This window comes from Panthera uncia, chromosome B4, assembly GCF_023721935.1.
Source record: "Panthera uncia isolate 11264 chromosome B4, Puncia_PCG_1.0, whole genome shotgun sequence".
NCBI lineage: Eukaryota > Metazoa > Chordata > Mammalia > Carnivora > Felidae > Panthera > Panthera uncia.
In genome coordinates, this window is record NC_064809.1 from 42,148,903 (window position 1) to 42,164,075 (window position 15,173).

At 40.3% G+C, this 15,173-nt stretch overlaps 2 protein-coding genes across 2 annotated transcripts in view; both read right to left on the reverse strand.

Annotated features, from left to right (window-relative positions):
• LOC125920073 (alpha-2-macroglobulin-like) overlaps nt 1–1,467 on the reverse strand; it is a 25,967-nt gene extending 24,500 nt beyond the window's left edge. The window contains exon 1 of the mRNA XM_049627051.1: nt 1,280–1,467. Within this exon, the coding sequence (XP_049483008.1) occupies nt 1,280–1,365 (86 nt within the window). The 5' untranslated portion in view covers nt 1,366–1,467. The remainder of the gene's footprint in view (nt 1–1,279) is intronic.
• The window catches only part of LOC125920071 (pregnancy zone protein-like), a 125,666-nt gene that overhangs the window by 44,264 nt on the left and 66,229 nt on the right, over nt 1–15,173 (reverse strand). The window lies entirely within an intron of this gene.

Sequence of the window (15,173 nt, forward strand, 5' to 3'; positions counted from 1 at the left end):
AGGGGAGGGTCAGAGAGAGAGGGAGACACAGAATCGGAAGCAGGCTCCAGGCTCTGAGCCATCAGCCCAGAGCCCGACGCGGGGCTCGAACTCACGGACTGTGAGATCGTGACCTGAGCCGAAGTCGGACGCTCAACCGACCGAGCCACCCAGGCGCCCCTTAACTTTAACTCTTTATGCGACCATAAAGTTGTAAATGCTAAGCATTTTCTTCTGGATTGAATTCTTTTTAGAAGTCTTATGAGAATACAACTGATCAAAACAATATGAATGTATTACAAGTCATGATTCACACATACTATAGCAAATAAAAATATTTTTGAAGCACATATTTAATGAGAACAATGAGCTGTTTTTGTGTTTCCACGAATGGCTATTCCTTAATAGCAAGAATTGAAAGAGGCCTAACATTAATTGTGTTGCTATTTTTAGTCTGTATAGACATGAGTGCCTGAAAAACTGTTTACCTGAAAGTAAATAAAACACAGATAAAACAAGTATATCGTTGTTACCGGTTCTTGCAACTCCTTCTGCATTATATACCAACATTCACCAAGTATCTATTATCTATTATCTATTATCTATTATCAAGTATCTATTATCAAGAATCGCTTCTAATCACCTGTCAGCTGGTATTTCGTTTGGATGCCCCTCAACTTTGTTGACACAAAGCATTCATCATCACATAATCTGCCAAAGAATTTTCTCCCTCATCGTTCGAATCCTTTGCTTTCTCCACACCAATATCAATATTTCAAATCGTTTTTCTGATTTGGCATCCTACAGATTTTTATACCCCAGGACAGTGCTCCATGGTAGCATATGATTGAAGGAGAGGTTTGCCTTTCTTTCTTTCTTTCTTTCTTTCTTTCTTTCTTTCTTCTTTTTTTTTTTTTTTTGTCTTTCTTTTATAAAGTGGAAGATGGACAATTAAGGAAGGGGAAGTAATAAAGGATAAATAGCACGGTCGAGAGCAAGCAATCTGAATGTGAGGATCTGGAAATCGATTCCTTTGAAAGGATCACTTCCCAAAGCCCCTTAGAAAGTCTTTGCATATGCCTAGCAAATTTAGAAATTCAGAGATTTGGAGAGTTGGAGAAGATTAGTTAAGAATAAGTAAAGAATGAATAAACCAGATTTATGAAATCTCATCATGGGAAGAGACTTTAGGGGTAAGAAGGTGACAGTTTCATGGGAAAGACAAATGAATCATACAAAGGAGAATCAGAGAGGATTCTCTTTTAGGGAAAGGATTCTTTATGTTCTATGTGAAACTCACAGTTTTCCAGGGACTGAGGCATCTGCAGGCAGGAAGATCAGAAGGAGGAGAATAAGATTTGGATGAAGGAGTTTGTTCTTCCCCATGCTGCAGGGAGAAGGGCCCCCAGGAGACCAGACCGTACCGCACCCTGCTCCCCTGCAACTGGTCTGGTCCCAGACATTCCTCAGAGCAACTAGGCTTTATGCTGCTCTCTGTGCAAACAGGAAGTTCCACCCACACATGGTGTCTAAACAAAGTAGAGGTCTCTGAACTTCTGTGAAAGGGTCATTGCTCTCAGGGGCCCAATTACAGTCAAGGATAATTCCTTGTGGGCTAAAGAGAATTCCTGGAGGGATAAAATCCACATTCCCCTTCATGCTCGCTTTCTCTGCCTTTTACTGTAAAGCAGCTAATCGGGTTTGCAACCCCTTCTCTCTCTTACTTCTTCGTTCCATTTCCCCACAGCTCCTTTTGTGGCTTTCCTCACGTCTCTTGCCTGAATAGTTGGCAAGGGAAGCTACAATTTAAGCAACACTGGACAGGCTCAAAATAGCTATTTCACTTCAGGTCAGCGTGCCTGCAAGTCCTCCATTAGATATGCCTGCTCACATGTTGAAGCAGTTTCAGCATTCAGTAGTTCTCTCTGGAAATGATATTGGATTGAGCTAATAGGTGTTTGACCTTAGGGATATTACTGGATGGCGGATGTGGAGCCAGATCCTGGGGGAATGAAAATAGAAAATATTTTCCTGTATTGAGACAGTGAGAAGCTGAAAAGAGAAATGGCAGGACCTCAAGAACAAAGCTTTGACCTACAGTGCAAAAATCACAATAGTCTTTATCATTTACTGTACACACACCTTTTGTTACTGCCTTCTAAATATACTACTCTTCAACAGTCTTTAATCATATAAACTATTTCATCCATCCATCCATCCATCTGTCCATCCATCCATCATGTATTCAACTATCTATCTATTCAAACTATCCATCCATCCATTCATCCACCCATCCATCCATCCATTCAACTATCTGGTTGTTTTATAAGTATTTATCGAGCCACGTAGGGCTCAGTGTCATGCAAATTATGGAGATGGAATGGTCAAATATGTAGAAACAGGTATGCACTAAAAGGTCTTATGTTCTGTGGGTGTGAAAGCAGACAAATAAACAAGCAATAAAAATACAGTAGCCAAACATTATTATTTTTTGGCCCCTATAACATGAATATTTATTTGTTTGATTCTGTCCAAAAGATTCCTTAACGCATCCTCCTTTTAAAAATTCTTTGCTTTTTTTGCTCTTCAGCTTGGGTGCTTTCTATTATCCTGTCTTCCAGATCACTGCTGTGTTTTGTTGTTGTTGTTGTTTTTGTTTTTGCATCTCCTAATCTACTCTTCCGCTAGCATATTTTTATGTCAGTTATTGTCTTCTTTAACTGTGATTGTTTTTTCCTTAATATTTTCTGCCTTCTTATTTGGAAATAGCAGCAAACGGAGTCATTCATGGAGCCCGCATTGCCAGAGTCACCTTTTTGAACACGTTTGTATATACAGCGTGTGACATGTAGTGCAAAGCGTTAATTAAATACAGCGTTTCACTGAAATTGATGGTGTGGCTTCATTCACTCAGATACCACTGTTCCCAACGATTTTTGTGCCTGTTTCTTCCAGGAGTGTGTACCACACTGCACACACTGGTGAGCAACGTGTTCACCGACATAGTGCTCCAATGATTCTTTCGAGCATCTCGCACTGTTAGAAATGTCTTTTGTACGTGCGTTTTAATGCAATGTTCTTTATGTATCTATTTGAATACAGTTGACACACACTGTTACATTTGTCTCAGGCATACCACACAGTGACAAGTTTATACATTCCACATTGTGCAATGTCCACTACAAGTGCAGCAACTATCTGTCCCTATACATTGCTATACAGATACATGGACTATCTTCCTCTGCTGTGCCTTTTATTCCCGTGACTTATTCACCCCATAACTGGAAGCCTGTGTCTCCCACTCCCCTTCACCCATTTGCCTACCAACCAGTGGATGAGGGGAATATAGTTTATTCTCTGTATTTATAGGTCCAATTCTTCTTTTTGCTTTTTATTCATTTTTTTTTAAGTTTCCACTTATGAGTGAGATCATATGGTATTTGTCTTTCTCACTCTGACTTATTTCACTTAGCATAATACCCTCAAGGTCCATTCGTGCTGTCTCAAATGGCACGATCTCATCCTTTTAGTGGCCAAACATTCTTATCGAAGTTCAGGATGCTCTGGGAATGCAGAAGAGGGACACATAATCCAGTCTTGGGCTTTGGAAAAGAATTCTAATGGGAAAGCAAAATTTTAATGAAGCTCTGAAATATGAGTAGTGTTTGGCCAGAGGGAAGAAGGCGATTAAAAAAATGCGTTCTAAGCACATAAGGAATGATGTATACAAAGGCTCAGGAGGTAAGAATAATCATGACACATTTAGTGAGATGGAAAGCACTTGGTACAGAGAAGAGGCCCATGCATTCCGAAAAGTGAAGCAAGCTGGCTTCAAATAAAAAAGGAGCTTGTTGGCACTATTAAGGTGTTTAGGGGAGAGATCAGGTGTGAAGTGACTTCTCCAGATTTGTTTCTCAGAAAGGTCACTTTGAAGGACTGACTGGAAGGAGACAACCCAGGAGGCAGAGAGGCCATTTGGGAACTGATACAATTATCTAGGTGACAGATGATGGTATTTTGAACTAGGGCATTCATGATGAGATTAGAAAATGACTGATAGATTTATATCACATTTAAGAGGTAACGTTACAGCACACAGTGAATACATGAATGTGATAAAGGAGAATATGCCTTTCAGTTTTCCTGGTAGGTCGCTGAGTGGATTGTGTTGCCTTTAACTGATTGAATGCCTTTAGCTGAGGATGCACTGAGTGGGGACACAAAGAAGACAGGAGGGCTAAGGGCTGGGAAGAGAAAGAGTCTAGTTTTAGAAAGTACTTGTGGAATATTCAAGTATTAATATTCAGAGGGAGTTTAACATTTGCATCTAGGGTTTAGAGCAGTATGGTTTCATAGACATATAGACTGTGAGCCTCCTATGTAATTTTGCATTTTCTAGTAGCCACGTTAAGATACAAAAATCAGCAGATTGAATTAATTTTGGTAATATATATTTTACTTAACTCATAATATCCAAAGTACTATCATTTCAACATTTTTTTTTTTTAACGTTTATTTATTTTTGAGACAGGGAGAGACAGAGCATGAATGGGGAGGGTCAGAGAGAGAGGGAGACACAGAATCTGAAACAGGCTCCAGGCTCTGAGCTGTCAGCACAGAGCCTGACGTGGGGCTCGAACTCAGACTGCGAGATCATGACCTGAGCCGAAGTTGGACGCTTAACCGACTGAGCCACCCAGGCGCCCCTATCATTTCAACATTTAATCAATATAAATATCGCTAAAGATGCTTCATGTTCTTTTTCTGGTAACAAGTCTTTGAAATCTGGTATGGGATCCTACACTAACAACACATAACACTTCAGGCTAATCACATTTTGAGTGCTCAATAGCCCATGTGGCTACTGGGTACCATATTTGACACGGTAGGCTTAGAACCATGTTTTTCAAAGTATGGGTCCTCATCTACAGTGGTCATAATATGATGGGCGAATTATGAGCAAGTTTTAAAACAATGAAACAGAATATAATAAAATAGGAAATAGAGGTAGTGAAAAGACTAAGTGAAAATAATAACTTCAGAAACATCTGTTGCACGTGCAGCAGAAACGGTTGGTTGTATTTTATTACCCCTTCTCCAATTCTATTTTTAATAACACAACTGGGTTTTAGCTGAGGACAAACTACCTAGCTAAAAACTTCCATTTCTCACCTCCTCCCTCGCAGCTGAGTGTGGCATGTGACTAAGTTCTGGCGATTGGGGCGTTGGGGAACATGATGTGTGTGGCTTTTTACGACTTCAGAAGTAAGGGTTGGGTTCTGTGCTCCCCCTTTGTTCCTTACCACAGGCTGGAATGTGGACACAATGACTATGCTCAGAACTTCTATTGTTGACCGTAAGACGGAAACCATGTGTCAAAGAAGGCAGAGCACGAAGCATTCCTGAATCATCCAAAGGCCACTCTAGCCTAGACTTTCGTGTTACCGAAAAATGCTTTCCCTTATTTAAGTCACTGCATTTTGAGATCTCTTTGCTAAAGCGGCAAAAATTGTATCCTAACTAGATCATTTTTTCAGTCACTATCTCTGTCTTGATTGATCCTCTCTGTTCTTAACTGTTGGGTGTCCTTTCATTGTGAGAATGTGATGAGCGTTCCATTGTGAACTGCCCGGTGAAAATGGACAACATTGGTTACTGTCGGTTAAAGTCGAAATCAGAACAATGCCAGCTTACTGAGATCTGGCCTACTTATACAGATTATAGATTTAGCAGCAAATGGGGAAAGCTGATGCCATGGAAAGGGATAATACCCAGGTAGGATATGCTGAAGAAGAGAGTCCAGGACAGAGCCCCATGGGACACCAGTGTCTAGGTGATGGGCAGGGGCCCCCAATGGGACAAGAAGGGCTAAGACGGAGAGAGAAACACAGGAGAGTGTGGGATCTCTGAGGACAATTTTGTAATGAGCAGGCTTCACGCCCAGCACGGAGCTCAACTTGGGGCTTGAACTCACGACCCTGAGATCAAGACTTGAACTGAGACCAAGAGTCAGATGCTCGACCAACTGAGGCACCCAGGCAGCCCACTGAGGACAGTTATAAGAAGAGAATAACCAAGAGAAGACTTTTATGAGTTTGAGTTATTGGGGCCTGATGCCAAGCCATCTGTGAATAGCATACAGAATTAGAAAAAAAAATAATTTCAAAAGTTTGCATGGTTTTATCGTGTGTCGATTCAAAATACAACAGAAGTTAAGTTCCTAAAATAATTTTTTTTTTTTAGTATTTAATCATTTTTGAAAGACAGAGAGAGACAGAACAGGAGCAGGGGAGGGGCAGAGAGAGAGGGAGACATAAGATCCAAAGCAGGCTCCAGGCTCCGAGCTGTCAGCCCAGAGCCCGATATGGGGTTTGAACTCACAAGACCAAGAGATCATGACCTGAGCTGAAGTCAGACGCTTAACCGACTTGAGCCACCCAGGCGCCCCAAAACTTGTTATTTTTAAGAAGCTAGAAACAACTGGGACACCTGGGTGACTCAGTTGGTTAAACATCCTACTCTTGACTTTGGTTCAGGTTATGATCTCGCAGTTGGTGAGACTGGGCCCGAATCGGGGGCTCTGCTCTGAGAGTGCGGAGCCTGCTTGGGATGCTCTCTCTCTCCCTCTCTCTCTCTCTCTCTGCCTCTCCCTACGCATGCTCTCTCTCTCAAAATAAACAAACTCAAGGAAAGGCAACTAATAGACCACATGATCGTTTTTTCTCCATCTGGGGACAAGGAGGACACCGGGACCCAGCAGTTTCAGAGTCTGGGTTGGTGGGAAGCCTGATGGGAGCTTGTGGAGTGAGAGAAAACAAGGGGCCAGCGTCACTGAGTTTGTCTGAAGGGAAGGGCATGAGAGGGAAGTCGTGGGCAGACAGGTGGGGCGGGAGGGAGTTTCTCTGACGAGCTTATGTGAAATGTTGCCTCTCTACACGCTGAGTGGGAGAGTCAAACGAAAGGGGAGAGGTTGGATATTGCGGGGTGAGGAGTGCTAACCCCCGGAGAGGCGGCTGAGGATGCGTGAGATAGATGTAAGCGAGTGGATGGAGGAATTATCCTGGGGAGAAATGGAGCCACTTTACTACACTCCCAGATAAAGAGGGACGTTTTCTCTACAATGCTCCCTTCCCCCAAGACGGAGCTTTCTTTCCTTTAAAAAAAAATTTTTTTTTTAACGTTTATTTATTTTTGAGACAGAGAGAGGCAGAGCATGAACGGGGGAGGGGCAGAGAGAGAGGGAGACACAGAATCGGAAACAGGCTCCAGGCTCCGAGCCATCAGCCCAGAGCCCGACGCGGGGCTCGAACTCACGGACCGCGAGATCGTGACCTGAGCCGAAGTCCGTCACTTTCTTTCCTTAGGGAGAAGAAAGACGGGTGGGAGGGGAAAGAGTTACTGGATCCGTGGTCAGGACCCTGCGTCCTAGTTCTGACCCGGTTAGGCCGTCCTGGGAAACTCGCTGGTCTCCCTGAGTCTCAACTTTCTCGCGGGTAAATACGGGGACGGTGATATGGGTGCTGTCCGTTTCGTGGGGGTAGTTTTGCCCACGACGCAAGGTGGAACCCAGTTTTTTTCTAACCTGTAAACCTTAGTGGATCTTAATGACTGAAGAAGGGCTCTGGGCTTTGGTGTAGAAGAGCATCCAAATACCGCAAGTTCGGGTACCTTGGGAACAAGTCCTTGACAGAAAAGAGAGCAAATGCTATACATTTTCGAAAGAGTTAGCAAATATTTACTGCTAAAAAGCTGGGGTAAAGGGATAAGCTAGGCAAGAAAGTAAAGGAAAGAAGAAAGGGGGTTCACAGAAAAGAAAAGAAGGGAGCAAAATGCAGGAAAACTCATTCTGGTAAGAACAAGGGAGGATTGGGCCCCTGGGTGGCTCCGTGGGTTGAGTGTCCTACTCTTGATTTCGCCTCAGGGCTTGATCTCAGGGTTCGTGAGTTCGAGCCCCACTTCAAGCTCTGTGCTGACGGGGGGGGGGGGGGGGGGGGGGGGGGCCCCGCGGGGGGGGGGGGGGGGGGGGCTGCTTGGGATTTTCTGTCTGTCTCTTTCTGGCCCTCCCCTGCTTGTTCTCTCACTCTCTCTCTCTCAAAAATAAACAAATACTAAAAAAAAAAAAAAAAGAACAATATACACAATGGAGTACTACAGGGCAATGAGAAAGAACGAAATATGGCCCTTTGTAGCAACATGGATGGAACTGGAGAGTGTGATGCTAAGTGAAATAAGCCATACAGAGAAAGACAGATACCATATGGTTTCACTCTTAAGTGGATCCTGAGAAACTTAACAGAAACCCATGGGGGAGGGGAAGGAAAAAAAAAAGAGGTTAGAGTGGAAGAGAGCCAAAGCATAAGAGACTCTTAAAAACTGAGAACAAACTGAGGGTTGATGGGGGGTGGGAGGGAGGGGAGGGTGGGTGATGGGTATTGAGGGGGGCACCTTTTGGGATGAGCACTGGGTGTTGTATGGAAACCAATTTGACAATAAATTTCATATATTGAAAATAAAAAGAACAAAGGAGGATTACTTGGGAATTGAGAAGAGCTAGGATTAGAGGTACAGTATATGACCCTTAACAGAGATAAATAGAAAAGAAATGTCTCCATTGTATTCGTACAGTGCTTGCCAGGGACTGAATGTATCTTCTCCAACGGTAACAATTGTTACACTTCTTTTATTTTGCCTCAGTGAAGAGAACATTTAGAGTAGTGTAGTTTCTGAGAGCAAAATGCAGGACATTTCAGCTGGTTACTTGTTAACTACCATCAAAGTCAGAAAGCTTAATTAATGACATACTATGTTCACTCTATCAGAGTGTGCATTTGCTTTATCTTTGTACGAGTATCTTGAAGAAAACTTGAAGTTATGATAATATGTATCTACAGAGAGGTTCTCAAAGATCAGTGTTTCTTATTTGTGCTATCACATTAACCTTGTCTAATTTGTTTTTTAGTTTTTTGGGGTTTTTTTTGTTTTGTTTTTTTTTTGAGAGAGAGACGGAGTATGAGCAGGGGAGGGGCAGAGAGAGAGGGAGACAGAATCTGAAGGAAGTTCCAGGCTCTGAGCTGTCAGAGCAGAGCCCAACGTGGGGCTTGAACTCATGGACTGCGAGATCATGACCTGAGCGGAAGTCGGAAGCCCAGCAGACTGAGCCACCCAGGCGCCCCAACCTTTTCTAATTTTTTTTCAAGTATGATAGATTTTATTTTATTGTTTGTTTTTTGTTTTTTTTTAACTTGTCTTATTTATTTTTTTTAAATTTACATCCAAATTGGTTAGCCTATAGAACCTTTTCTTTTTTTTAATGTTTATTTATTTATTTATTTATTTTTCAATATATGAAGTTTATTGTCAAATTGGTTTCCATACAACACCCAGTGCTCATCCCAAAAGGTGCCCTCCTCAATACCCATCACCCACCCTCCCCTCCCTCCCACCCCCCATCAACCCTCAGTTTGTTCTCAGTTTTTAAGAGTCTCTTATGCTTTGGCTCTCTCCCACTCTAACCTCTTTTTTTTTTTTTTTTCCTTCCCCTCCCCCATGGGTTTCTGTTAAGTTTCTCAGGATCCACATAAGAGTGAAAACATATGGTATCTGTCTTTCTCTGTATGGCTTATTTCACTTAGCATCACACTCTCCGGTTCCATCCATGTTGCTACAAAGGGCCATGTTTCATTCTTTCTCATTGCCACGTAGTACTCTATTGTGTATAGAACATTTTCTAATTTTTGATGAGAAAAATATTTGAATGTACAAAGATAAAAAGCATAACAAACCCAAACAATATGCTTGCCATAGCTTCTCAAAATTATCAGAAAGTTTAGTGTTTTATCTTTGACTTTATTTTTTATTAAAAAATTTTTTTAATGTTTATTTTTGAGAGAGAGACAGAGTGCAAGCAGGGGAGGGGCAGAAGGAGAGGAAGACACAGAATCTGAAGCAGACTCCAGGCTCTGAGCTGTCAGCACAGAGCCTGATGTGGGGCTTGAACTCACAAACCGTGAGATCATGACTTGAGCCGAAGTCAGTCGCTCAACTGACTGAGCCACCCAGGCGCCCCAAAAGGGTACATTATTTTAAGTCTATGATTACTAGTGATGTACTTCATCATTGACACTTGTACGAAGACTGTTGCTTGTATATTAACTTTGTGTAGGAGTTTTATTTTCTGATTAGGAAGTCCTTTTGCACCCCAAGTTGTAAAAATATTCTGCTATATTGTTGTCCTAATTTAAGTATTTGTATTTTCTATTTTTATCTTTTGCTGTATGCAGTTTAGTGTTGAATAACGAAGCAAGGTAGGAGATAATGCTGCAGGATGAATTTTCCTTTGGTGAATGAAAAAATGTGTGTATGTATGCATCCGTGTATGTGTGTGTGTGTGTGTGAGTGTGCATCCTGAAACACACAGGATTATTTCATTGCTTTGCCATATGAATCCACTTTGTTCTCCGTGGCTTTCATGTTCACCGTGGAGCTTTTTCGTGGCAGAACCTTCATTTTAGAGAGTTATAGTTGGTCTGGGAGAAAACCTTGGAATCAGATTTTAAGAATAGGAAAACATGAAATTGATTATCGAGCTTTATTTAATTACTTAGATGTTAATGACAATACTTGTGTTCTTTTTTTAAATGTTAATTTATTTATTTTTGAGATCGGGAAAGTGTGAGCAGGGGAGAGGCAGAAAGAGAATCCCAAGCGGGCTCCCCACGGTTAGCACAGAGCCTGATGTGGGGCTTGAACTCATGAGTTGTGAGATCATTGAGCTGAGCTAAAACCAACAAACACTTAATCCACTGAGCCACCCGAGCTGAGTAATGTTCTGAGAGCTTTAGATGTTCTAATTTCTTTCTTGTGTTTTTTTTTGTCGTGCCCAAAGGTTATTAGTTAGCCATTGGTTGAATTGTGCGTGGTTTAAATAACCCACAATTTCTAGTACTATAGCAATTTGTAAGAAATAAACAATGGAATATATTTGTAAGATATTACTAAAAGCTGCTAAGTTTTCAATGTCGTTGTTCTTATAATTCATGGCAAACTTTCATGGCAAATTATAAATACGTAGTCTCCTTTTACTTACTTTGAAATAATGTGTATTTCAGTATCATTTGGAACTAAATCATGTTATGTACAAAGCAAAGGGTATGAAACAATGGTAGTCCTTTAATAAATGTGTGTGTATAAAATTGTGGTTTTCAGCTTTTGGTAACTGCAGTATTGCGATTTATAAGAAAAATATATATATTTGGTCATTAAGATGACCAAATGGTCATTAAGATGACCAAATATATATATTTCCCATTTATATTTGTTCTTTGTCCATGGTTCCTGACTCACAACTCCCCAAACCCCTGGAATTTTCTAAGTGTTGAGAGCAACAAATGTATTTCTTATTACGCTTATGAGATGACTTTTATTTTTATTTTTAGGATACTTTATGGTCAAATTGGCTTACATACAATACCCAGTGCTCATCCCAACAAGTGCCCTCCTCAGTGCCCATCACCCATTTTCCTGTCTCTCCCACCCCTCCATCCACCCTCAGTTTGTTCTCTGGATCTAAGAGTCTCTTGTGGTTTGCCTCCCTCCCTCTCTGTAACTTTTTTTTCCCCCTTCCCTTCCCCCATGGACTTCTGTTAAGTTTCTCAAGATCCACATGTGAGTGAAAACATATGATATGTGCCCTTCTCTGACTGACTTATTTCACTTAGCATAATACCTTCCCTAAGGATGGGGGCTGGTTGCCGGGAGAACTAACCATGTGATAGGGAGGGAAAAGGGGCTGCAGATCGAATCAACCACCAACGGCCAGTGGTTTAATCAATCATGACTGTGTAATGAAGCCTCCACAAAACCGCAAGAGGACTGAGTTTGGAGAGCTTCTGAACATGTGGAGGGGCCAAGAGAACGGTGCACGCAGAGAGGGCATGGAAGCTCCATGCCTCTTTCCTCATCACTTGCCCCTATGCATCTTTTCCATTTGGCTGTTCCTGAGTTATGTCCTTTTATAATATACTGATAATCTAGTAGGTAAAACGTATCTCTGAATTCTGTGAGCTACTCTAGCAAAATTAATCTAACCCAATGAAGGGGCCATTGGAACTTCCAATTTGCAGTCAGAAGCCTAGGTAACAGCCTGGCTTGCTACGGGTGTCTGAAGGGGTAGCAATGGCACAGTCTTGTAGGACCGATTGGGGCTATTAAATCGGGCCCCGGAGGCCCAAAACTCTATTGATTGGTTAGACATCATGATGCAGCTTTTCCATGTCGTTAAAAAGTATGGTATGGATTGCTAACATATTTTAACGTTTTGGAAATTATTCCACAATTTTCTTTTTTTTTTTTTCCCTAGCTTTACCAAGATGTAATTAACCTATAACATTGTGTGAGTTTAAGGCATATAACATGATGATTTGCTATATATATAGTGAAACGATTAACACCATAGTGGCTGTCAACACCTCCATCACCTCACACAATTGCCAGTGTGTGTGTGTGTGTGTGTGTGTGTGTGTGTCTGTGTGTGTGGTGAGAGTATTTAAGATTTATTCTCCTGGTAACTTTCCAATAGGCCATACAATATCGTTAAGTGTCTCCACATGTGGTACATTAAATCTGCACAACTCGTTCCTCCTGTAACTGGAGGTTTGTTCCCTTTGACCAACATGTCCCCATTTCCCCCACGCCTATCCTCCGGCGACAATGATTCTCTCTGTTCCTACGAGTTTGGATTTTTTTTAGATTCTATGTACAAGTGAGATTATACAGTGTTTGTCTTTCTCTCTCTGACACTTCACTTAGCACAATACTTTCAAGGTTTATTCATGTCCTCAGAAAAGGCAGGATTTGCTGCTTTTATCTAGCTCAACAGTGCATTGTTTATGTATATCAGCTTTTCTTTATCAATTCATTTGTTGATGACATTTAGGTTGTCTTCTTTGGAAAAATGTCTATTCATATCTTCTGCCCATTTTTTATTTGAATTATTCTTTTTTTGGGTGTTGAGTAATTTGTAGGTTTCTAAGAATTTCTGTTTTTTTTTGTACGTTTTCCAATTTGTTGGTTTAAAATTGTTTATAATAGTTTCTTGTGATCGTTTATTTCTATGAGAATAGTTGTAATATCTTCTCTTACAGATATGTGGGTCCTCTTTTTTTTTCTTAAGTAGTTCAGCTAAGGGTGTGTCAATTTTGTTGATCTTTTCTAAAAACTCATAATTTCTTTGATTTTTAAAATTGTTTTTCTTTTCCCTATTTCATTTATTTCTGCTCTAATCTTTATGATATTCTTCCTTCTGCTAATTTTAGGGTTAGTTTGTTCTTTATTTTCTAGCTTCTGGAGGTAATACAGCTAGATTATTTGGTATCTTTCTCCTTTATTATGTAGGCATTTATATAAAAATTGGAACTCTTTTCTTTTTTCACATTTGTATTTATCAGATCATGCAATGTATTACTAAAATTTATAATTCTAATAATGCAACTGCATAACAGATTTGGCACTGACTACAAAAATTCCGAGTAAGCACAGAACTCAACTATTAGGAATAAAAGTATGTGGGGATAATAGGGATGATTATTAATTACAAGCATTCAATATTTCACTGATTTCATTTTTTGAAATGGATGATATTATTTTATATGGTGATTTTTTTAAAATTTATTTTTTAAATTTACATCCAAGTTAGTTAGCGCATAGTGCTATGATTTCAGGAGTAGATTCCAATGATTATTCCACCCTATTATCTGGTGAATCTTTTAAGTGAGGTGTAGTTAAGAAAGTTTTTACTATAATTCATTTAAAGGTTAGGTAAACAATATATTCCATTGAAGCTTTATTTCAAAGGAATAATAATTATTAAGATTTCACGTTTATGACAAAATCTACTCTATGAAATGTCTCTTCATGTGACATAGGACCTTTTGAGACAAAATTTTGGTTTTTCTCTGCTTATCTCCTCTGGCTCATATTTGCATGAACCAGATCCTTATATAGGCTTCTTAATTTCTTCAGAACAATGCATAACTTACCACGAATATTCTTACAGTTGGTACGAATGCAACATTTTTTTTATATGTTTATTTATTTTTGAAGGAGAGAGAGAGTGAGCAGAGGAGGTGCAGAGAGAGAGGGAGACACAGAATCCAAAACAAGCTCCAGGCTCTGAGCCGTCAGCACAAAGCCCAACGCGGAGCTTGAACTCATGAACTGTGAGATCATGACCTGAGCTGAAGTTGGACGCTTAACTCACTGAGCCACCCAGGTGCCCCAGAATGCAATATTTTCTAAGTGAAGAGACAGTTGTTCTCCCACCAGTTTTCTCTGGCAGAGGCTGGGGTAATTTTTCAGAAGGTATTTCGCTCTTTTAGTTACACTTTTTGAAGGATGTTAAATCTCTTCACTTCACTATATATTTAGGCTCTTTTGTAAAACCAAACTACCAGAAAACTCCACAGCTGGTGTGTGTTATCTTGGCTTATTATAGGATTTCATTAGGTGGCTTGCTTTTTAATGTTATCAGCCCTTTTTCTTTTTCTCTGATTTCATTAAAAGATGGTTTCAAGAAATAACAATATTAAGTTACTGGAAAATTACATAGTCTGGTACATCATAGGAATTTAATAACTATATTTATTAAATAAAGAACCATATTAAATTTAATTCTCAAGTTGATGCTAAATAGATTGTTGAAAGCATTATTCATCATCATCATCATTAGTTGATGATAAATTCACTAATTCATTCAATAAACATCATACATTCTATTGGTGACAGTGAAAGCACAGATAAATGGTCACTATTTTTTAAGAAGAGAGTTGAAGAGAAGAAAGTAACTTTTTTTTAAAATTTTTTTTCAACGTTTATTTGTTTTTGAGACAGAGAGAGACAGAGCATGAACAGGGGAGGGGCAGAGAGAGAGGGAGACACAGAATCCGAAACAGGCTGCAGACTGTGAGCGGTCAGCACAGAGCCCGACGCGGGGCTCGAACTCACGGGCCGTGAGATCATGACCTGAGCCGAAGTCGGACGCTTAACCGACCAAGCCACCGAGGCGCCCCAAGAAAGTAACGTTTAATTTATTCCATTTTTTCAAATATATCTCTGATTATGAAAAGAATGCACACTCATTATAAAATATATAGGCATGGAGAAAATAGAAAATAACACATGAGCTGCCACTCCAAATA